The sequence below is a fragment of the Hetaerina americana genome, unplaced genomic scaffold, assembly GCF_022747635.1.
Source record: "Hetaerina americana unplaced genomic scaffold, ioHetAmer1.1.p SCAF_8, whole genome shotgun sequence".
In the NCBI taxonomy this organism is placed as follows: Eukaryota; Metazoa; Arthropoda; class Insecta; order Odonata; family Calopterygidae; genus Hetaerina; species Hetaerina americana.
This window is the reverse complement of record NW_027287427.1, coordinates 76,889,030-76,915,057: the sequence shown is the minus strand read 5'-3', so window position 1 is coordinate 76,915,057 and position 26,028 is coordinate 76,889,030. Positions and strand designations below refer to the sequence as shown.

The 26,028-nt window shown below is 37.8% G+C and overlaps 1 protein-coding gene across 1 annotated transcript in view; it reads left to right on the top strand.

The window, feature by feature from the left end:
• The window catches only part of LOC139698147 (cholecystokinin receptor type A-like), a 460,304-nt gene that overhangs the window by 405,122 nt on the left and 29,154 nt on the right, over nucleotides 1-26,028 (top strand). The window contains exon 3 of the mRNA XM_071597070.1: nucleotides 15,650-15,847. Within this exon, the coding sequence (XP_071453171.1) occupies nucleotides 15,650-15,847 (198 nt within the window). The remainder of the gene's footprint in view (nucleotides 1-15,649; nucleotides 15,848-26,028) is intronic.

Here is a 26,028-nt window from a genome sequence, read left to right as displayed (position 1 = left end):
TGAAACTCCATATGGTTCTTCAAAAAACAACAGCTATCGCAGTGACGCTTAAATGTCGTGGATTGGATTATCGTGAGAAAGTCAATCGGCGAAGTGGACTTGAAGAGAATGGGCTCAAGCGGAATGGATGCGAATTCTGCGGAAATATTTCCTAAACTTTAAAGTTTAAGTTGCAAAATATTTAACAGATTCGTTCTTTAGTGGGAAGTATTTAGTTAAGTATTACATGTAGCTTGTAGGTTCATATAGTACTCGTTAAACAAGGTGCAAAGATAATCAATCGATCCCTCTCAAGCCCTTCGATCAATCAATCGAATTCATCGGCCCAAATGCAGATATTTTTCCGAGCATTTTCAATATTGCTTCCATAATCCAATTCCTTATTTTGTACCGTTTGCCTTCATGACCTTCTGATCCCAATACAAATATTCAAGACATCAACAGGAGCTTTATCTGGATTCCGCATCGATTCATTTGAAGTGAGTATTTTTGACTTCATCGAAATTATAACGATAACTGACGGAAATGGAACAGCCTTGATCGATTATTTGGATTTTAACAAATCAGTATCGTTCACATTCTACTGCTTCTTTTTTCATTCGACATTCATGGTTCCGGTCATCTGAGTTATGGCCCGCTTATCGTTAATGCCTTTCTTATTCGAGTGAATTTATCTCTTGAGCGTAGAAGTTCCATCCCTTGGAAAATAAAGTTGCTTGATTGAAAAATGATAGATGGCCTTCTATAATCGTTCTTTGATACGCTATCCGGAGTCGCAGCTGGAAAAGGCATAGAATAGTCGAAGGAAAACCAAGAATGGCTTAAAAGAAATAAATGTAAAATATATTCATGATTGATATTTCACATGCATTCTTTCAAAATATTTCATGTTGCCCAGCGAATAGTGGCACGTAATTTCCTTATTCTCGTATTTTCAAGTAGTATAAATTAGGTTAGAATGATAAGAGTCCTTCCATAAAACTGCTCTAAGCATTAAATTTTGTACTACGCAAGGTTTTATTTACTTCGTTGCAGAGGATTATTCATTATTTAGAGTCTTTGTGAATTTAGAGATGGTGTCCATTGGTGTGGATTGGTTAAAGTTAATAGATAAACTCGTCTTTAGGAATATGTGAGTAGACTGACGGCATGTGCGACCTTTTCGAAACTTGTATATGATGCAGAGAGCACAGGTAAGAGTAGCAGACGGTTAGAATGGGCAGTGATAGGTAGGAGGGTGAGAAAGATACCTACCATCACCGGTAATGTTTAACATAGGTATATGTTGGGGAAATAACAAAGGTAACATGGGGAGGGCGAGAACATGGAATTAAAGTGGACAAGGTGATGATTTATTTAGTTACTTTTATAGATGATCAAGAAACAGTGATTTATAAGACTGAGTTATAACAGTTAGTACATGAAAATTCCAAAGGTATTTATGTGAAGAGAATTAACCAAGAGTTTTTGTGCATTGGGACTCTCCAGAAGTAGGAAAACTAAGTGAAACCTTAGAATAGGGAAGAAAAAACTAGAGCAGGTGGAAGAGTTTATATATTTGGGCAGTATTTTATAGGAAGGGCATATTAAAGGGGCCGTAAGGAAAAGAATGACATTAATGAATATTAATTTGCATGAAGAAAAGAATTTATTACACAGAGTAAAATTTAATACGATAATGAAAACTTTAAAACGGAGCATAGTGCTCCATGGATGTGGAACTTTAAGGCAAGATACTTGACCATAGATTGCGGACTTGTAAGATGCGAGTGCGCTAGAGAATAGTGGAAATTATTGGGGTAGATAGGCAGACAGTAAGTGGGTTTGATAACGGAAGAGAGAGGTGGAACTTTTAGAAAGCATGATGAAATTAGAAGATAAGTACGAAGAAATAATTTTTGGCAACAAATGCGAAGTTACCGTGATACTTACGTAGAAGTAAATGGTTGTTACGAACCGTCCAAATTCGACCTCGAAGTAGAAAAAAGTGAATGCTTTTAACGTACCAATCTTCTAAAAGTGATATATAAAGTATAAAATGTCAGCTGAATTTTTTGAGCTTTTTGGGCAATTTCCACTCATGAATGCATTCAAGGTTATTATTGAGTTCACAAGAGAGGAACTAATGATTTGCCAAATGAACTACTTAGGAGTATGCTTCCTCTTTGCGATTTCTGGGATTGGGATCAACTCTCAAGCTAACACGCGCGATAAAGAAATCCGCTATTTTAATGAATGCACGTGCCGCTTAAGAGATTTTAGGATTTAAGGACATGTGCTAGCTTGATTTCCACCAAGTGGAACGCAATTTCGTGTACGGCTTCCGACTTCTGCTGGTACGAAGACCAAGAGTAAATACGTTCTTTAATGCACTCGGGGCCTTGAGCCAGGTTTCCTCAATGACATCGTCAAGGACGGTTTCCAACCGTCAAACAGGAACCACCTCGCGGCGAGCCAGTGAACTGCCCCAACGGAGGCGGATGGACGGGAGTGCGGCCCGTCATCGCGCGTTGATCCTTGCAGAAAAGAGAGGTGCTTGCAGTGCCAACAAATCAAAAACGGCGGCCGAAACCGAAACTGAACAGTGCTTTCCAAAACACTTAAAAGAAAGTATTTTTGAGATGCATTGGAAATCGCACGCAGTGCGGTTTTGCATTCCAATATCGATCGAATCTCCGAGTAAAATCCTGAATAAACACCAAATTGATGAACCGAATCCGTTCTCTACATTCCAGGAACTCTCTGCCCACGCAAAAAAGGATATTGCGGCACGGTTGGCTAAATGAAGGGGGATATTATTTATCGACGGAATACGACTCCACGAAGTACCAACTTTAATACCTGTTTTGCCCCGCCATGTCCACAGAGTTATAGCAGCTATCAGATACAAGTTTCGTTCGTGCATTTTTGACCTACGAACCATCAGTAGTTTTTATCAGTATTATATTTAACTCTCCTTAGTTGTTACAGTAAAAATAACTTGAATTAAAACGATATTCCCTCACCTCTGCTTAACGATCTCGTATATACACCATTGAAGTGGGTTACAATTTTTAAAATCAAAGCGCAGGTTTAAGGTTTTGTACATCAATTACCATCTAATGCTATAAGTATATTTTTATTTAATTGCTAAAATTCCCAAAGCATCTCAAATTATACTGCCGGTAGGACCCCGGTTGAAGCAGGGTAACGTCCTTATCTGCCATTTCAAGGGCCGCGGGTTCAATTCCCGCCAGTGTGGGGTTTTCTCTAACTAGGGCTGGGGTGTTTGTAATTTTTTCCATTGTTATTATTGTTAATAGTTCGATTTGAAGGCTAAAATGTGCTATTTTCAGACTAATGCTGAAAAAATACGAATACGTGAATATAAATGAATGAGACCATGTGCACTTCATCAAGGCCCTATAAGTTTGCAAAAGAAACACTCGGTTTTTCCACATAAAATTTAATCACAACCTAGGTTTCGACGCTCGGCGTAATCATCCTATGATGACGCTGAACGTCGAAACCTAGGTTTTGATTAAATTTTATGTGGAAAAACCAAATGTTTCTTTTGCAAATATGTATCGTTTCCTCAAAGTGACGCCTGAAGTTATCTCCTTTAAGTCCCTATAAGGTTTCTAATGATAATTATTTTCCATTTAATGCGAAACCATCCTGTTATTTGACAAAAATGATTTCCTAATGCATTTTTACGTCACTTCTGGGTGCCATCAAATTGTGTAGAAAGCTCTTCCACCCTCTACCCCGCTTTCCCAACGCTCTCCATTCTATCACAACCGAAAACTTCACTACCTTTCACCACCTAATTTCTCTGCCTTTTTCGGATTTACCCCAATCAGTGCCTCTATTCACCCAACTTATGAGTAAATGGTTATGACTCCGATTGTCAACCTTTGCGTAACCAACAAGTATTCAAAACTTAACTCGTTGGGAGATTTCAACTAAGGAGATGAAGGAGATTGAGATTTAGTTGGGGCGTAGGAAGCGTGGGTGCTCGAATCGCATATCAGGAAACGTGTATCACTGAATTTTGCGAATAAAATAAAAGAAGAACAAGGCGTTATCAATAAAATAGGCGGAGCTAAATCATAGTTTACAGAAAAGGCACCATTTGGGAGTTACAATGACAACCTTTCCATAGGTTCATATTGTTCAGATGAATATTCGAGTAAGCCAAAAGAAGCTAGGTTTCATTTTGGATCATAAAAAACCTCATCCAAAAATGTTAATCGCTTAAATAGGATGTTTCGAATAGTCAGCAAGTATCTGGGAACAATTAGAAAAAAAACATTTCAGAATTTGGAAAAGATAGCAATGGTATCCACCCGGTTTGTTAAAAACTGCTACGAGGACAAGACAATGTGATAGGCATGTTGGAAGAGAGAGACTTGGAGTTTCTTGATTTCCGAAGAGAGAAAGCAAAATTGGGACTTTTAGAAAGATCAAAGACAAGTGAGTTGGCTTGGAACACCGTTGTCACTGCTTTGTCGAAAACCAAGAAGAAATAAAAGAAAAGACTCACAGAATAATTTAACGGATCCGCTCTCCTCGCACGATAAACAATCCTTATTATCGACCATACACACCCGAAAATACGTTTTCTGGTCAAAAAGTATTCCAGTCATGGACACGTTTGAGAAAAATAGCCTACCTAGATCAAAAAGGCGTTGGTTCCCTTCAAAGTACTTCCCTCGCACCTCAAACACTTATCCCAGCGTCTCTTTCAATTTTCTAAACAATAGACTAAGCCTTTTTTTGTAATGGTCATCATTTGCCTCTTCGCACTCTTGTATCTTGTCAATGTCAAGAATATTTCACTACAGTTGCAGGGGAATGTTCTAAACCGCAAACAATGACTTAGGTTTTCTATAAACGGTCATTTCTCTAGATGAGTCATGGGCCTACGGCTGTTACCCTGGCACAAAAACCCAGTCATCACAACGGTTAGTTGACAAGACAACAGAAAATGCGACAAGCCAGACAAAGGCCTAATTGGCCTAGATAGGCTATTTTTATCAAAATATTGCATGGCGGGATAGCTTCCGGACATCCATCGTATTTACTTCAAATCAAGTATGCAATGATTTAATTCAGTATTGCATGATGCATATTGACATGTGCACATGCATGCTTGCGGTGGCTTGCGTGGTAATGAGCTTGAGTGAGGTCCTTTACAAAGGGTAGGTAGTTTTCATAGCAAGAGCGTAGGTTAATGCGTTTGATATTTTGCCTTGAAAAGTTACCCATATCTCACCCTACTAAGCTCCATTTATGGTATTTATAGTAGCGCGTTGCGATGGCAAACAATTCCCTAAATATGAAAATATGACAATAAATTTCCAGGAAAATCCAAACACTTACTTGTATGGTAAAGGGTGATGACGGAAATTTCAACATAGTATTATGAGGATTAATTAGTATTGCAGAGTTAAATTTAAAATGAACATCTTGGAAAAGATTCCTTTTCACCCTATAGCATAAGTTTTGACTCCAATGATACAAAAACGCATGCGTACTATTACGAGTATGAACGGCTGATGATATTGAAATATGTTGGTATAATCTGATAAAAAAAGATAATACTCGATATATGCTATCAGATTCATCTTCTTTTATGTAATTTAGGGACCGAATTCCTTTCGATATCGGTTGATATTATTTCAAAATAATACGATCTCCTTGCACCATTTTTTGTCGAATTCAATTTTACGGTTTAAAAAAATAACTAAATATGCATTAAGGAGGTAGAAAGAGAGTGCAAACTATGACAAAAAAATCGTATTTCATCTCATAAAACAGGTCAATTGCCGAGCCAATTGAATGCTGAATTGATATGTATTGCTTGGAACTGGAAACAAGAGAAAAACGATATTTGAGCAATGCATCCTTGATCGATATCGGATCTATCAACTACCCCATCACCACAGGGGCGTAAGGTGAAAGGAGACGGGAAACGGTCTGGACCCTCCCAGCGAATGATCTGTCGTTTTCACTCTCCTATGGCATCTCCTACCGTGTAACTACCCTTCATACATCCGCACATTGACTGGAAAACGCCCCGAACATCAAGCAACCGTCCCGCATAAACATTAACCCACACAAACTCGACAAAATGGACTGATATTCATCCTTGGTCATCGATGCAATTGACACGTAGCTCATAACACAGTAGACGCGAAGTATCAAGCATCTTAAAATAGTCCCCCACTGTCTCGCTATGCAGAAAGAAATGATTTCAGTACACTATATTTATAACTCGTACCATGGTTATCCTTTTCTTTAGTAAGGATTTTGTCATGCAGGAAAATTTGGATAATCTTCTACGAAGATATTAATTAAGTGGCATTCGATTAATATAATTTTACCCTACTTCCGTTTTATCCTCACTTATCCTTCCCGATTATTTTCCAAGCCTTTTATATGCTATGTCCTCAACCCCAAGCCTGTAAGCTTGCTCATTATATAGTCAAAGATGAGATTTAGAACCAATACATCTCTGGCTCTATAATACAGTTTGTCCAATTTTTCCTCCGCGAATCTATTTGTAATGCATGCCATGAGTACATTCTCTTTCTTAAATGCCTCATCAGCTAATGTTGTTTTCCTTCTTTTAGAGGCAATAACAATTAGATTGAAGTTAATATCTTAGAATAATAAAAAATAATAAAATAAGTACCACGTATATTCGGAACCAAACAAAAATGCTAACTTGCATACTTTTCTTGTTATTTCTATATTTCTTGAGGTCGCATGGATTCCAAATTTACTACAGCCCAATGAAGGATAAGGGTTATTTTTCAGCATCAAATTCCTAGTTGAGATCATTCGTGAAATTGTAAGTAATCATAGGTCACTCAAAACGCCGTTAACACTATTTGATGGAATATTGCCATAGACGATTGGCCACAAAGCGAGAAATTTCATGACTCCGTTGACGGATGACGGATGGGTAGGAGGAGAGGGTTATACTGCGGGAGAGCAATTTTTCGCTCTCAGTACAATAACGAGGGAGAAGTTGAGATCAATTTGATAGCCGCATTGGCCAATATTTACCACCAATGAAATGTATGGCGAAGAGTGGCCATAACTTTGAGTACATCAGGGGACCTGAAAGCCTGCTTCATTTCGGGGGTAAATTGCCGTGGTGCCCACGCCCACTTCGTTGGAAGAGAAATGGTGCGCAGGAATGGGACAGAAAATGACGGAGGTGCGATGGAAAGTGACATTTGCGGCCACGGGGGACGGTGGTTTCCGAAAGCAGTTGCGAGTGCGTTTGAGAACGGGTCGTAAATTGAAGATACATATACTGCAGACAACATTGCGTAGAACGATAGGATAAAATATACTGCACCCCCATCAATAATGTTCTCTCCTGCATCGATGATTTATTCTAACGAGGGTTTGTCACTTGAGGAACAACACTCACCAAACCCGATTCTAATGAGGATGGCTCCTCGATTCTTTCTATTGATTGTTCATACGAGTTTAAACTAATTAAAGCGTGATAATTAAATATGGGTAAATAATTAAATATATTATTTCTTGACTCACCCAATGATGACATTATTACAAAAGAAAGAATTTTTCGGGCTAATTACATCCACTGTTTAAATGGAAAACTAAATGTTAATACTTGGCTTAGGCCATGGGTTTAGAGATTCAAATATCGATATTTCACCCGCATTTTCACGTACTCACTTGACCCATACTCTTGGCATATATTTTTAAAATCTCTTTTAATGTATATAATTAGGTAGTTTTAATTTATGAAATATGTTCTATAATCCCCGTAATGAACCACGTTTTCCACGTTATTTTCACCGAAAAACTTTGTGAATACCACCTCACAACAATTGTTTTGCTATTTAAAAATAGATATACTGCATTTAGCTCATTCATTGCACTTTACTTTATTCCCAACATTAAATCCCTAAAATACGCTAAATATTCTATGATTTTTTTATTATCCTTTTGAGTTGGACTTAAACCGTCAGAAGCAACTCTAACAGATTTTATTTGATGCAACAATCCTTTAGCGGTATCGCACAAACAACTGACTGCCACTCAAGAAAATATAAAAATATCGTTTAGTCATGTCTGATAGAACTCAGTAATTCTTATGTGGATTTTTTCAGGACGTGCGTGCATCGTGTACTCGTAACCTATACGCATAATCTTGAGTCGCAATGTTAAAGTGAGTCATACCTCTCCATTTGGAAATTCTCCCCATCTTTATTTTATTTAAATGTGTCACAGTGGATCATATTACCTGAGGGGGGATATATTTGAACTAATCTTTTCTATTTCATTGAATCCCCAAATTTAGTTCGCATCAATGACTTATAATCCAAATACTGTTCAACTGCGTGGGACGTAAAACCTGACTTGAATGTATATTTAATGATTTCGCTACAAATTTCCAGAAAAGTTTTCTAATTACCAATAGTCTAATTTACACAATCGCATAATGAGTTTATGATATGCACCTTGTGATTCATCTAAAGGAAATTGAGGCGAACCACGGATGCACTACTGCAATCTTCCTTTTCTATTTCCTTCATACGGTTTAGAGCTGTAGGAAGGCAGATGACAAAATACCTATGGTCTTAAATGTTCTAAATTGGTCGCAGAGAAATAATGACAATTTAAGAACAGGTTAGGGAAGGATATGAGGATAAGGGAGAGCAAAGAGACTGGCAAAAATGGAATAAGATCGAATAGTGAACAATAGACACGTCGGAGGCGTCATTAGTTCTGGAAAAATGTTCAATAATTTTTTGAAAAGAACAATCAAATATTGGCTCTTAACTCAGTTGTCGAATTTCATGTGCATCACAGATAATGCGTCATATTTACAGTGCTGGCCTTTTCATCGCCGGCGTCGCAATTACCAAACGGACGTATGATCACCCCTTCATGTTCCCAATATCCATTTGGAATTTAGTGTTAGAGAATAGCGGAGAGGTTGACAAATTACCAAATCCATGTAATGGTACTAAAAGCCAATAATGTTTTCCTTCAGTTAAGTGACGAAGGTAAGTTTCTTTAATTTGCAAATAAATATAAGCCTCAGATTTCAATAGCCTATTTATATATATGGAAGGATCAGGATGTTACGGTAGCTAACGTGTTGGCTTCCCACCCAGAGGGTCTGGGTTCGATACCTGGAGGCGGCAGATATTTTTCTGTGGTATCCCGATCCCTACCTGAGGTGCTTTGTACAGAGTACTTTGAGTGAGCACACCTTCCGTCGGATGGGATGTTAAGCTGCGGCCCCTTTAGTGCCTTTCGTCAAGAGTAGGCTAGTGTGGACGCCGGGTTTCTCTCCTCCCTTCGTTCTTTCCTGTCCCTCTCTAACAACTCATATTACCTCAGCTGTCGGTCACCTCCTCAAAAACTACTGCAATGTATATATATATATATATATATATATATATATATATATATATAGTGTATTTACTTAATGGTGTCCCTTAGGTGCTCGTATCTTACCAAACTGGATTGAAATAACTGTGTCAACAAATAATATTTGAAAAAAGATTTCTTAATTTCTTGGTGACGCTAGTCATCCGCAAAACCTCTTCGCAGAGGTTCAAACTGCGTTACTGCCACCGTCCCCTCCCATAAATCAAATATTCTTTTACACCAGTGGCACAGAGTGGTAGGTGATCACTTCCAATAATTTTTCTGCCAAAAGAGACGCTATATGATGTAATTTGGCAACGTATCTCCTTGGTTTACACTTAAAAATTCCCTTCTCCCTTCTTCCGCTCAGAAGTCGCCCGGGAATATTCAGTACTGAGCACAGCGAATCCTTACATGACCGAAAAACCACGCACAAAAATGTACTTTACTTGTTGCTCCGTATTATAAGCTCTCTCTGAGCCGAGAAAACCTTTAGTCTAATTTATTTCGCAGTTTACGGTGTAAATTACTCATATAAATTAATCCATTCCTGTGTAGGTCGTGGAATACATGCCATACGACCAAATAATAAGAAACGCCTTACACAGCAGAGAAGTTACTCTAAAGGTAAGAAACGATTATTACTCAATGCCTTGAGCAGGTCATACTTGAAAAAATTCTTTCTTTACCATTCATTTTTATATATGATCTAGTTCCCCTGACGGCTTTGGCACGCTTCGGCAGGGTCTTCTATACGCATATTATAATTCTACGCGCGACTTACCGCTTCATGAGCAGCCTAAAATAATAAAAGACGGTAAAATCTTTCTTCTTGTAACGCAAAATTTTCAAGAAACTCTTTTGAATATTTCAACGAGAACAAAGGAAATAAAATCCTAAAAAAGGAATAAAAGCTTCGTCAGAAATGGATATTGAAAGTATCTAAAGACAGCTCATGGTCTAATAATAGACGTGGTTATCTAAAATAAGCAAAATAATGTACATAATTCATTCGAAAAATAGGGATTTCAAAAAGTTCCCCACATTTGAATTATAGCATTAATGTTTTTTATAAGATTCCCTGAATGAAAACAAAGTATTAATATGTCATACGAGATAATGGAGTACAGCTTATAGCTTTCGGAGATTGTATTAACTGATCAAATCAATCGGGCTCAGTGAAATATTTTGTTCGGTTTTCAAGCATTCCATCTACGCGTACATACTGCATTGTGTTTAGCTGAATATATTTACTTGGCATCCTTTATGGAAAAATATCAAAATTAATGAACTTCAATGGCAGGTTGCAAATACATTCATTTCAATTGTCAATAGAAACGATTCTCAGGAGAAAATACATATCATTCCAATTAAATGCGATCACTATGAACACAAATTGGCAAATGACGATAAAGATAAAAAGTATATCCTTCAAGAAGGTTGGGAAGACGGATAGTCCTATAGAAAAGAATTATAGGGTTATTTTCCATTTCAATAAACAAAATATATCTGTAATCGAAGAAATCTTCCATACAAAAATATGAGTGCTTTTCGAATTGGGTCGGCGGCATTAACTTTGTAATGGCTATGCTCAACAGGTCACTTCTTAGAGCTTCTATTACGACCTGTGCCATCTGAACTAAATACGCCCACTTCTGCGTGAGGCGGCATGTGCCGGCAGCGCTCGCCATCTTCCGTCAATCCACTGTACTTCATGGAGCAGGGAACGGAGTCGCTGTTCCATCTCTGAATCGCATTCCGAAGACGAAATATCACTACTCTCTATTGCCCTTCCATATATTTACCCGATGATATTCATTACTCAGAACAGCTTCAACTATGTACGAAGAGCTTTCCTTTCCCTCATTTATTCACAAAAGAAATTAAAAACTGTCTACCATTATGGGGTACCTATTCACGAGATATTTCTAATATTTTAAATATTTGTTGATAATTCAGATCGCTGGTCTCCAATAAAACGTAAAATACTATTACTTGACGCCTTGTAAAAAATACCAATTGATTGAGTGACGCTTCTATGGTATTCTCATCTTTCCTCTCCGTCCTTCCGGCAAGATAAATGCCCCGATTCTGAGAATTACTTTCTAATTTGCCATTGAGGGTCAAAGGCTCTTAGGAGAGGTCTATCAATCATAAACACCCATATTTTTTTAGTGAAAGCAAGAAAAATCGGGTAGTTTGCAGTTGAAAGTTCAAAAAAATGTAGTAAAACTGCGAATATTCTTGTGAGTGAACATAATTTTGACTGATGATTGGACGGCAATCGGCGAAAGAAAGCGTGTAGAGGGCAGCGTTCTTGAAAAAAATGAGTATATACTATTTGTGTTTACAAGCAACTGATGTGCATTTTTCATTCTTAAAGCAGTCAAAGCATATAATTACTACAATAATCATAATTTTTCATGAATATCCACGCATAGGTTTTGTAATATGCCATGCATAATTTAATAAAATTTGGCTCTATCATTTTATCATCATTTTTCTCAAATATTTTAGATTTTAAGTACATATCTTTTTCTTCAGAGACTCTTGACATTTACGCATTAATTTGAAGAATCCTGAACGGAATAAATTTTTCCTAATGGAAGGTATCCAGTACATGTTTTCGATGTTTGACCCCCTCGATGTTTTCAAATTACCACTTGTCATCATTACACATTGCCTCTCGTCAAAATGACCCTCAATGGGGGGTAAATGCCTAAAATTATTAAAACCGACCGCACATGACCTCTGTTGAGGGCGATCGCGAGTCCTTCGTTGAATTATTTATATTTTTTACTGGTTCAAGCTCGGATAAATCATTTCCTGTCCTTGTTTTCATGTTTCCACTAGTTTGAGTACTCGCCGAATTTGATGGAGGAAGTGCATTGCTTTATTTTCCACTCTATTTTCACATTTTACATAAAGTTCCAAGGCATACCAATGCATTATGTTGACGAGGCCTACAAAGAACACTGGGTCACGAAAAAATGCAAATAAAGATATCATGTTTAAATATTTGAATGTATTGCTAAAAAAATGTGGGAGGAGGTGGCATTGAGTGCATTAAAGCAAGTATGAAGGTGAAGACGCTGAGGCTACATCAAACAGATGATAATGGTTAAGGGGGTTTGAGTTTTTGGTTATTCCTGGTATTATTCCAATTAAAGAATATGCTGAGGATATTAGAGGGAAGTAAATTCCAGGAAATTGCCTTAATTGCGAAATTTTGTTGCCAATGCGCCACCTCAGTATTCGAACTGTCACATTTTTACCAAATTCATTAGATTTTTATCCATATTTTTGCAAAGCGTTCTACAGCGTTCAAGCATATTTATAACATTCTAAAATGTACGCAATAATTTGAGAAATACCAAGCCTTTTATAATTATGCGAGAACATGGTTTCACGTGGCATACAAATTAATTAGCAGCAATATTATTCTGTACAATTCACCTCCAATGTTCCCTGATTTTAAAATTAATAAGCGTTTTTCCTCCAACTCATTATCACATGTGCGAGTGCAATTTAACACCGCAATTAGAACTCGTCTTTTTAAATTTACTTTCTCCACATTATCTTATAGTCTACCAAATAGGTCCCCCACATTTGTCCATAGTACCTCTGGTTTTGTTTTGATGAAAGTGCTTGCTCTTTTTTGGCATTGCAGATGTCTTATTCCAACAATTATTTCGAAAGACGATTCCTGTAAACATTGAAACCTTTTATTTTTCTTCAAAAAGAATTGGCGCATTTTTTGGAGGAAAATTAATCATAACATATTTATGTATATATTTGAAAACATCAAGCTATGCATTTTATTTGTATGGTATAAAGAAAATCCTCGGTGCACTTTTTGGAAAATATAATAAATGAAAGGATATATTTTCTCATAGCTTATAGAAAATACGATATCTTTTACTCATTAAAATTCAAATTGCATCCACTCATAACGTTTAAAATAAACTAACTACTTCATTTTTTCCATATTAAAATTAGCTAAACATTCACATGTCAAATTTTTTACTCTTGAATTTAAAAATAAGCAAATACTTCCCTCCCTTTAACTATGTAATATAAAACTTTAAGAAAGGCAAGATGAAACAAAATATCACCTTTCCACTCTGCAGAACTTAACATTACTTCCAAAGGTGTCGCAATTGACATGTCAAACGAGGGTTTTTGCTTAAGAGTGAGCACGTGTTCTCTCCAGGGAAAAAATGTTATCCTTAATTTAAGAGGATTAAAAAATAGTGACTATATGGTACGGTACAAAACTTATAGGGTATCGCCTTAGAAAAGACGATGCCTACATGTGATGTGCTCTACATTAAACAAACTGGGAGCAGTCTAAAAGGCTTCCAAACAAACAAATTGACGAGATATTTATTTTTCAACTTCTCTTTTTAAAATAGTCTCCGTTTTAGTCAATACAATTTTATCGGCGGTCCTATTTGCTTTTTTAGCTCTTCCAAATAATGTTTGACGCCTTTCTTCGCAGGATAGGCGTCCAAGTATGCGATAACCTCCTCGTCCTAAGAAAATGTCTGTTATCCAAGCGAAAATTTAAGGTAACAAAACAGAAAAACGTCGCTATTGGCCAGACCTGGTAAATATATTGATTACTTCAAAGTGCATTTTAGCCATGGTGACTGCCGTAGTGTGAGCGAATAGAAAATCACTAAAATGGCTGTCCAAATGGAAAAGCACTACCGTTTTCTTCTAATGCGGACATTCTTTTACAATTTTCTGCCTTCAGCTTGTCAAGTAATTATGCACAATACTTGAATGTTATTGTTTTATCTTTTGAAGATAAGTGATGAAGGCAATACCTTGAATATACTAATTAACACCCACCATCATCTTCCCGACCGATGGAATCGTCTTTGCCTCCTTTGGAACAGGTTCAACCGTTGCAGTCCCCTGATTTGACTGTTCTATTTCAGGAGTGTAGTAGTAGATTTAAGGTTCATCTTCAGTCATCAATTAATGCAAAATATCTTTGCTCACTTCGCTTAAAACGCTCCTGCAGGGAGATGCTCATTCGAATTTGTTTTTGGTCCAAAGTGAGCATAAGCGGTATCCAACTCGCGGATAGCTTAAGCATGTCCAATTCTTCAGCCAAATACAATAAAAGTGTTATTTTTATTAGCCCATAGCCTAAGCTATCTCCCTCACCTTAATTTGACATTCATTCTGGATCACGTGGATAATCTTTTCGCTTATATTGGTGGCTGTCGAAGTTTTTGGCCGTTTCAAACGCTCATCATCAGCCAAGGTGGAACAGCTACGTTTAAAACGACCTACCCTAAATTTCACGGTCGAAAATGATGTGGCGGGGTCTCCGTACACAGCGTCCAACTAGTCTTTGATTTGAGTAGGCGCACTGCCCGTCAAAAAGAATTATTTACTGATAACTTGATACTTAAGTTCTACCATTTTCACATTAACCATCACTCAAACGATTGTCAAACAACTTAGTTTCAAAAATCGCCTTAAGTGTGGTGGTAAGTTTCAACGCATACGATTTTATTAAATAAACGCGTACCTTTTGTCACTTCATAAGAAATGACAAAACTTCATACACTATTCCTAGCCGTTTAATAGAATGAGTAAGTCCGGTATCCACAGTAACGTGCCCGGTTTCAATAGTGACTAACATGTCGTCAGCAAAATTATGCGTTATCATACTATTTCATGCAGATATACATAGATTTGAATACGTATGAAAGAAAAAACCATTATCAAAAAATATTCAACCATAATATATAAATTAATAATTCAATAAATGTTCAAATATAACAATAAACAAAAGGATTGTCAGTCATTCTTGGTACTAAATTGGTTCCGAACTACTTGGTCGAGATTATCGTATTCGCTTCAATAACGAATTAGACGGCAGCTCCTTCATCATGTATCGAGTTTCACGGTCACCGACAGTGAGGCTTTTGCAGGAGAGTAAAAGCACGATGGACGTATAAGTCGACCATCCGAGTGCACCCCTAACCCTTTTTATTTAATCACACCCCCTAAGAGCACACTTGAAATGTACAAGGGGGTGATCGATCGTTATAATCTTCATCTCCGCATTCAATCGATAGAGTCTTTCTCCCTTCTCTCTAATGGCCCTACCTCCCCAGGGCATTCTTCCCTTCTTTTCTTTCACAAAAAACTACTCTCTTTCCCTCCCCCTATTGTTCCCACCCAAACTAACGACACCTTTTCTCTGATCTCTTTGCAGCCGTATCCGTTAGCGTCTCAGCTTGGACTCTGGTGGCCATTTCTGTGGAGAGATATTTCGCTATATGTCACCCGCTGCGGTCCCGGCGATGGCAAACTCTCTCGCACGCCTACAAGCTAATCACTCTCATCTGGTTTGGCTCTCTCACCGCCATGGCCCCGGTGGCAGCACTGAGCGAATTGCAACCGACATCTCAAGGTAAAAACACTGTTAACCATGTTATATCATTCAGCAAGACAAGAAATAATATAATTTAGATATCGCCTGTAGAAATAATGAGTAATTTCTGTCAGTACTTTAACGGTAATGGTAACAAAAAACTAGGTAAGTTTCAATCAGAGTCTCTTTGAGGATAATAAAAAAAATTAAATAAGATGTAAAAGTAAGCTCTTAACTATATTAAATTATAGCTCTAACTCTAAATAAACACTCCTCTATAACTAAATAATTATAATTATATAATATTATAAATTTAAAATTGCAGATAATGAACGTGAACATTTTTTAGAGTTGATTACAATTCATAGATTATAAAGAGAAAGCCCAGGGCACCTGAGAATTTCTAAAAAATATATGTGCCTCAGTTCCTTTCCTTTTGCCGGGTATGGTTTCCAAGAAAGATCTTGTGCCCAAAAAATCACAAATCTTGGGTAACGCTGAGGTTACTGAAAGAGGGTTTCCCGGGAAAGAAATAATAAGAGCATAATAATAATTACTGTTAAAATATGAATAGCATTAAATCCTGATAATGGCCACAAACGTTAGAAATAAATATCGCCACTTTTACTTGAATTAGGGTTACTAGCTACCAAAAGCCAACCCTAGTTCAAAAAAACTAAGAATATCATAGATTCCCAGAAACCTAGAATATTAAAAAAATAATATATCAGCAAATTACTTTCAACAAAAATTTTCTGCCATCCCTACTCTATGAAGGAACATGATCTGAAGGAATGTTGTTTGAAGGCATCGAAATGGATAATTTCCCCATAAAATCAAAAAAAGATGAAACGCAGAATCTGTGAGGATCTTGAGTCACCAGCTAAAAGCAATGACATAGAGTTACATACATATTAGATTTATGTTGCAAGTTTCTAAATAATTGGTATGCTACAATTCCTAGAAAATTTTCCCGAATTTTACGGATGTCTTAATAGAGCTAAATCTGCCAAAATCAAATATTTTAGAAATAACCCTAGCTTATATTCGTAAGCCTTTAAGTTATAACATGTTTCTCGTTTCTTACCTACTATGCCAATGATTAAAATTATTTAAAAATAAATTACCTTTTACATCATGGTATCAAAGGCTGAACTTAGAACTTTATTTATGGTTTGAGACAAATTTTGACGGCCGTGATTGAAATACTTTCATCAAATATCCAAACTTCATCAAGTTTTCCCTAAGAAAAACTTTCCTCAAGCCTGAAATATATATTAGTAAACTTTGAATGAGCCATCAACATAGTGAACCCTCTTTCTCTCGAAATGATAACTCAAGTGAGACGCACCTAAACGCACAAAACGCATGGATAAAAACAGTTTGAGGGGGGCTTTTTAAGACCGCGGACGCGTATAAATAAGTAAAGAATATTCGTGGAAAGACGTCAGATATTCAGTGACAACCCGATACTATGGCAGATTCAAGTTCCGACGGAGCAAAACTTTCGGGATTTGTGAACGAGCGGAGGAAAACGAAGGGTCCCGAAACAAAGCCTTGGCGTAGTTGGGGGAAGCAGGATGGGAGGTATTCTCCCATTTTCGTGTCGCTCGATGGAATCCCTGGTGAGTGAATGACTCAAGGTGGAGGAGAGGATTCGAGACGGTTCGTTCCACTTAACGCTTCAAAAAGAAACCCTTTTCCTTCTCTTTTCCTCTTCTCTCTCCCCCCAATCCACCTACTCCAGTCCCGCCTCGACATGGGGAACCTTGCTTCCTCATCCAATGCACCAAACAGACCCGCCCATTTCATTTTCCATTAACTTTCCTCTCGCGTCTGCCTTTTAAATTCCTCCTCTTCCATACCACGCCTCTCCCCGTGACTCCAATCTCAAGACCCCCTCTCCTTTACGCCAGCGCCGCAAAGTATGACGACAAACGTGTCTTTCGTTCACCGCTCCGTGTCGAAGACTGTGCCGAAAGATTGCCGCGCACGCAGGTTGCCTTCTACGTGTATTGCGCTGGAATTGCCAAAAAAAATTTTTGCCCCGGCTTCACACAAGCAGCCGTCATAAGGTCAAACGGCTTTATGCATAGGTACTTGTCTTTCTGCAGGTGCCTTTCTTGTACCGAGCGCCAGCAGCCGATTTCGGCCATCTTCCGAAATAATGAAGTTAACCGATATGTTATCTTCTCAACCCAACCCGCTGGAATTATTAGGATTTACTTCAGTGGAGTTCAGGGCTGGAATGGAGTTTCTAATTGCATTTTACTATTGCAAAACATAATTAAAGTCAATGATAGCGAAGTTTTTAAAAGTTGAAAACGAAATGAAAACAAAATAAAGCAGCTAAAATATTTAAAATCACTTTTCTATTGGAAAACATCGGGGGTGGCAGTTTCTATATTCCACAAGAAACCATTGCGAAAAAAAATCATTCACTAATTGAACCCATAGAAACAAACGTTTTGGTCCAAATAAAAACTGCCATCAGAATATCAAATTAACACTATCAAATATTCCAATATTTCTTGACGCATATATTATCAGTCAAAAGTGCAATGCCAACAAATGAATATCAGGATAAATCGAAATTAATTAAGGATGAACTGCAGCACTCGCAGTCGGTTCTTTCATATTACTCCCACAAATTGAGGAATCCGTGTTCGCGTCCAGTAAGAGCGAATGATTTTTGCAATATCAAGTTTCAAATTAATTTTTGCTGCAAAATATTATACGTATGTCAATGTCGAAATTGAATAGTTAATATTGGTTTTAAGAGAATGAAATAACGTAAATAATCCAAAGATTTTTTCGGCTTCTATTGTATGTGTGCTCGGGGTAATTTGAATAAAAAATTTTTATGCAACTTAAGTTCAAGCATAGTCAATAATCTGGCGCTAACTAACATTTTCTGGCGCCAGAGACTGAATAGGTAAGTAGGTATGATAAGTGTTTCCATTCTGAACTAAATCAGGATCATTTCACTACAGGATATTTGACGGATAGCACAAATATCAGCGGATATTCAGTAATAATTAGATGCTGTGAATTGTGTTCTTTCGATTGTGAATTGAGCATGTTTTTAGTAATTTAAAGTTTTAAATATAACCTCTAACAACTTATATATTGTATATTTTATGATACCTAAATTCGACCATTGACTTTAATCCTAGCACCTTCATCGAATATGATTCAATTTTATTTACAAGAGAAAAAGCTCCAAAAATTAAAAGTACAAAGATATTACATCTATCCCGAAGCAATAATGGTTCCTGTAAAAAACATAATCGTTTGTCAGGTGCTGCCAAACCTTTTTTAATGGAAGGAAATAAAATATATTTTTTTCAAATTGAACTAATTAATAACTATCGATTATTTCGTAAAATTTCTTTAATATAAAGGAAATTTTTATTTTTACTCCAACATAACGTATTTTGCTTCCAGAGTGCTGGTTCCTCCCTTCTTAAAAAGCCCTGATTTCCTTTGAATCTGATGAGAAGTTGACACTTGGTTCGTCCGGCTAATGTTATGTTGAAAGGGCACGGGTAGTGGAAAATACATGTACCGAATTTAGAACGAGTGGGGGTTGAGAAAATGTCATAAACTATGCTGTCTAATAACAGAGCGGAGGCAATAGAATCGAGGCATATTAAAAAGAATTTAATACGGTTTTTCTCAGAAATCGTTGAATGGATAACTGTAGGCTATGATTATTTTTTTAAATGTCTTTTTATATATTTTTGGAAAATTTGGTATGTTCAATTGGAGCAATAACCTAGTTTGTCCCTATGCTGGATATTTTGAAAAAGACACTTCTACCACGGAGAATAAAAAAAACGGCTTGTAATGGGAGGCGGATTTTTTATTGCTGCAGTGGTGGAAGGTTTCAGATTGGATGTGAAGGCCTGAATGTGACGGTATTCTGAATATTTCGAAAGACAATGTCTGGTTGGGTTTTTGTAAATATCTACCAAAGGGTAGGGTAATGCAGGATTCTGTTTTAGTGAATGTATTGGAGGCAAAAACATTATTGTGGTCAGGTCAGTGAGGAAATCATATATGCTGGCATCGGAAGTGTCAAAGATGGTTTAAATGTCGCCAATTCGGAGTGAGTGGACGGGAAAAGGCTGGAAGAAGATTTGTCGTTTAATAACTTCAAAATTATTTAGCCAAGAATGGGATGGGTTGTTAATATTAATACCAGAGTTTTTTCTTGAAAAAAGATTGCTAAAATAGAAATGGTTTTGGAAAATACAAGATCTGGAAGGTGTGTATATTCATCCAACTAACTTTTTTATTTAAACTAGGCTTTTTTGAATAGAGTAAGAGTTTCCCTAATCTTTTGTATTCACTATTCCCCTTTTCCTCTTCCTTATTACTTCCCCGCGATCCGTTGAGCAGTCATTCGGCAATCATTCTTCGTCTGATGGAAAAGCCTTGCCATCGAAAAAACCTTCCGTTTCTCTCTTTCTCTCGAAATTCGCTTCCTTTCATCGTCTCTTTAATGCTTTCCGTTCCTTACTACCCGCCCTTATCTTTCACCTCAACCCAGCCCTTCCCCGTTACCGACTGTTATCTCGTTTCGGTCGAACCCAGTAAAAATACCGGGAATGTCACGAGCTTGTCCGGCAGGCAATAATCGCCTACGGAGCGGTCGAACCTGTAAGGCACCATTTTCCGCCTTCGTTATCATTGGTCACTGAAATTGTAACAAAAATAATATTTCCATTCGACCAAATTCAGATGATCTTATTGACATGTGACACCGTAAAAAAATTGAAATTGATTTATCTACCTGTAGAAATGAAAGAAGCATGTACCAATTACACAACACAAACTATTTTTACAGTCAAATTAAGGCAAAACCAAATCCCGCTGGCGATTAATCTATCGTATGTGTTGGTAGAGAACAATCCAGACGATGACCAGGAAAAACTGGGCGGAAAAGTAAGTTGGATTTAGACTCTGTCAGCAAGTAGGTTAACTCCATGAAAACTCAAGGGCAGCCCACTGTATATTCTCACCTCGTAGACTTCTCAAGCTTCCATCTCTGTGAGACAGTTCATTTCAGATGCCTCTCTCAGCAAATATCCGTCGTCTCAATGGTCAAGCGCTCGACCCTACGCGCTGCTCTGTTGACTGAATTACTCATACCTTTCCCGCGACTGCCTAATGACTCCTCTTTCCTTTAGTCTGCCAAAAATTGCCTTTTTTTCGAGAAATTTTCCATCCCTCTCCCTCAAGGACTTTCCTCTTTCCCCGGCTCATCCTTTTCTCTTGGCCGCCGTGACTTTTTATATCATATGATCGTCCCTTCGCTACCCATTCGCTCCCTTTAAATCACTTGGATCTTCTTCCGCTGACTTTTTTTCAAGTCTACTCTTCCGTTTTCGCTAATTCATTATGTCCTGTACGTAGCCGAGAGAGAACGAACGCTGAGATAGCGCTCCGAAGAGACAAAAGAGAACAAGAGTATCCCCTCATCTCCCTCCGAAGAGGATGGTGCCATATGAAAGAAAGTATGGACAGTCAATCCGGTGCTCAAAGAAGCAATAAAGCAACAGTAGAGAGAGAATAGAAAGAAAAAATATGATCTAGTCGAAAGTGACCTATTACCCTATCGCTAAGTGCTAATTTAAAAGATTTATGACTAATTTTTTAGGGAGTGACTATTGCGACTACATCAAACCAACTATCTAAGGGTTTGCCAAAAGAAATTTCTTAATTTTTTTACGCTACAGTCATTGCCCAAGCTTTAAACACTAGGGCATGTCATCTGCAAAGGATTAATTGTGAAAGTGATCTCTAACACCATGTACCTTCTAAATTATGATTGATTTTCATATAAAAGTCTCCTGTGAAAGTGAAACAATAGTTTTTTAACACGAGGAAAATAATTTAGCTGCGCTTGGAAATAACTTCTTATAGATCCGTAAATTTAAAGGCATTTTCAGATCACGAGAAAATGTGTTGGATAAAATAATTTCCTTAAATTCATATGGATATCGTTGAAGATACCCGGGTCATTAGACTAAATATTCAAAAATTGCAAAATGAATCATTCAATAAATATTCCCTCCCCACACCAACTTCAATGCAAATAGAGATGCATAAGGAACATATTCCGATCTAAATTTATCTGTTTTGGTGTTGAGTAAATTATTCAATCAATACGCAAGGTAATTTTGGTAATATGCTCCTTAATTCCCTCTGTAACCGGAAAGACACATGTATGTGAATTCAATTAGTAGACCTTATAAATACGAACTATTTTAAGAAGGACTCTTCATTAATTCACTGAAATGGATACACCTATCAGAAGGTGAATTAATCCACTGCATTTATACTATAATTGAGAAAGCGTTCTCTGCTATTTGAAAAATATAATCAGCCATTTACACTTGGAGGTAATTGACCCAGCGATTATCCTAATTAATCTATGCATCTGAAAGGCAAGCGTCGCATTCATTTTGGCGATGGCCTCATTCATTCGACCCTTATTTATGAAGGCCGCTACCAATGCTAACACATAATAATTGAGTTTCGCTAAATGTCAGAACCTTTGCATAAAAATACAAAATACCTGCCACATGTTCGATTAAAATTGTGCTAAGGTATGAGAAAAGGACGGAGAAGTAATGGAAAAATTTTACGATACGCAAAAAAATAAGCGGAAGCGTAAAAAAATGCAGTAAGTTCGGAATTTAATTCATACTCAAATTCCCTTTCACCAAGGACCACCATAAAATAGGTTTTTTGCAGAGCCACATTTTCATACTTCACTAATTTAATGTATTCAATCCCTCAGAATTTTTAAAGGTGTTCAGACGCTCTGGAAAGTTACCGATTTAATTTCTCCTTTTAAAATAGGCGCTCACTACATTTACCTTATGCCCTGAATCATCTGACTACGGGAGAGTGACAGGTCCAGATAAACTGCTCTTACCCGCAACATCTTATTTTCTGAACCAACAAATGAGCCTGGTTATAACGTGAAATTAATTTTCAACCTTTTAGTTTCTCCCCGTTACGTTTACACGCCACCATCAACTCGCAGTTTCGCTAACAAGCCAACATTTCCAGCCTCTTAAATTCACTCACACAACCTGCTCTCATACCCCACGCCATATCCTTGTGCGTGTTAATTCCATATTCCTTCCCCCACTTCACTATCCTATTTGCGTAATTCAACAATTATTTCTTTTGTGGGCGCTTATCCACTCGGTTATATCAATATTTGTGAAAATTTTGGAACGTTTCATCAAAAAGAGATCTGCAGGGTCGCACCCAAAAGTGGTAGGACTGATTTTTTTACAAGAATTTTATTGACGATATACTTAAATCGACTTTATAATCTTCAAAGTATGCTCCTTGAGCTGCTACACACTTAGTATAACGTTGCTCCCATTCCCCGTACGCCCGCTGGAAATTTTCTTTGGGGATGCCGTTGATAACCCTCGTCGAAGCCTCTTGAACGGCCTTTATCGAGTCAATACGTCGTCCCTTGAGCTGTATTTTCATCAGGGGGGAGAAGAAGAAGTCCGTTGGTGCCAGATCGAGAGAAAAGGGCGGGTGCGGCAATGTGGCAACGCCGTATTTGGCCAGGAGCTGTCTGATGACGAGCGCGCCATGGGAGAATTTTCGGCACCATCTTGGCGAACACCTTGCGCATGGCCAAGTCCTGTGAAATAATGCGTTGGACGTTGGATGCAGACAGACCCAACTGGTCTGCAATTTCTTCACTGGTTAAGCGTCGGTCTGTGTTCAGCAGTGTCCTCACTCTGTCAACATTCGTGTCGGTTCTTGCCGTCGACGGCCGTCCGGGGCGATGGTAGTCTTCACCGAGCTCCCTACCCTCTTTAAACAACTTGTGCCACTCAAATGCTGTGGAACGGCTTAAGGCAGTGTCCCCATAAGCCTGCTTGATCATATCGAGGGTCTCAGTCGCCGTCTTCCCGAGTTTCGCACAAAACGTAACGGAATAACGTTGCTCTAAATTCAGATTTATTTTGTTCTTTGACGCGGACAAAAAACTTGCTTCACTAAAAACGGTGTCCTCACTCAACGACAGCCCGCAGGCAACTGAGGTAGGTGTCGGTCTGTTGCTAAGAGCCCTCGTCACCTTACCCTGCCAGGCAGACCCCCTCCATCGCTCCGTTCGCACCAGAGAAAATCAGTCCTACCACTTTTGGGTGCGACCCTGTAGATTGCTATTTCCCCAGTTTTGCATTCTTTTTATTTGTTATTTTGAGTGTGTAGCGAGCATATCAATTTGTGCCTCGCATGAACCGCGATTTATCGCTACGGTATCAATACAGCAGCTATCCCAGTCTAACGATGGAAGGTTGAAACCACCTTAACCTACGCTAACTGTTTTCATGTTCTTGCAAATGAAATGCGATACGTGGTTTAAATAAGGCGTGTATTGCGCCTGTGGTGGAAATTGATTGCCTGTTAACTTTGCATATGTGTTTATTTTTTGAGTTATTTCTCTGTACTGCACACCAAAATCTCTTCATCTGGTCGTCCGTGTATCCTAAACGCTATCTTTCACGATGCCTAGTTCGTATAATGAGGATTCCGAAGGAGGAGCTTCCGAAGGATTGCAAGTTTTCTGACGCAATGAAAGGACATACCGTAGGTCAATTAAATTCACTTCAACATCTAGGCAAAATTTTTCAATCAACTAAGCAACCTTTTCATGCATATTTCTCTGAAAGGAGAAAAACAACTTAATATATTGTGAAATAAGGACCCATTTTTACACCGTATTTAAAAATAGCTCATTCCTTACAAGCCATTTATCCCCTCATAGTGTATTTCAATAGAATATGTTGTTGATCAAGAAACAACTAATACAGATGAATAGAATACAACACCACACATATGGTTCCTTTCCAATAGGCTCAATTACCTGAGTCTTCGCATTCCTAAAGGCTTTCTTCCCAGATCTCGAAGCAAAGGTGTGACGCTTAGTGTTCTCATGTGCGATGTTTTCACGAAACTGGCCAGTCTCTCTCAGTATCTTCTTCAACTGAGTTATCATTACTTTCTGAGGCGGATTCCGTACACATGCCGCATAATCCATGTGGGGTCTTACTAAAGAAAAAAGCACGTCTCCTTCATTTTTTCACTGCCGCATTTTTCAACTATACGTTAAATGAAAGGCCCTTCTTAACGGACTCTCCACAAATAGTGCGTAAGTTTTTTCTCGTTTGAGATCCGATGCGAGGTTAACACCCAAGTATTTTCGAGTCCTATTAAACACAAATTGGAACAACTATGAGAGTGTGAATAGGAAAGGTCACCTGGTGTTTTTTTCTTTCTAAGAGTGTATAACGGTACTTTTTTTAGTATTTAATTCTAGGCCCCATTCTGTGTACCACCTTTAAGTAAGGTTTAAGTAAATTTATAGTAATTTGTCATCAGTGCCTTATGCTGTTTTGCCCTATGTTAGTGTCTTAGGTAAACAGTCTTAAACTATGCATATTATTTCTCTAGTAAATGGGATATTTAAGACAATCAGGATTCACAAGGAACCGGGAAAGAATTTACCAGAAAACATCATCAATCTACCACTCATCAATACCGAGAAGATGGTAACATTCACTAAGAAAGCGTTAACATTACGGAATTCTGTGACAAGAAAAGATTTTAGTGTTTGCAAAAATATGTTCTTTGACAACATATTTTTAAAGAATAACACGAAACAGGACCGATATAAAAAATGCCAATCTATCAGGTAATGCCAATATTATTCGTCTCTCATGACTTGTTCATTACATTACAGTATGGAAAATACAAAGTTTAAGAAGAGACTGCAAAAAACGTATTTTATGGCAGACAGCACAGTAGTTACAGAACCTATATCCACGCTTCATTCTTGAGTTACGAACGTCAACCTTTTTGCGACTTGTACGTAAATGACAAAAGAACGCAAAATTCCTCCACACACTATGTCGTTCCTTTCTTAATCCTTTCATTCTCGTTTCCCAGGGCGCTTCAACTAACCCTCCGTCGCGCACTCAACTAATTTTACCCTGTCCCATTCATCCTCCCACCACTCCCTGCCCATCAAACCGATTTAAGACTCCGAGGAAGCAGTTCTCCAGACTTAGAACTACTTATCGTTTTTTCTCCTTCTTTAAGGGGAGAGCATGAAGGAAGCAGAGGGGAAAAAAGACGAGGAGAGTCGTTCCCCCCCGGAACCATTACAC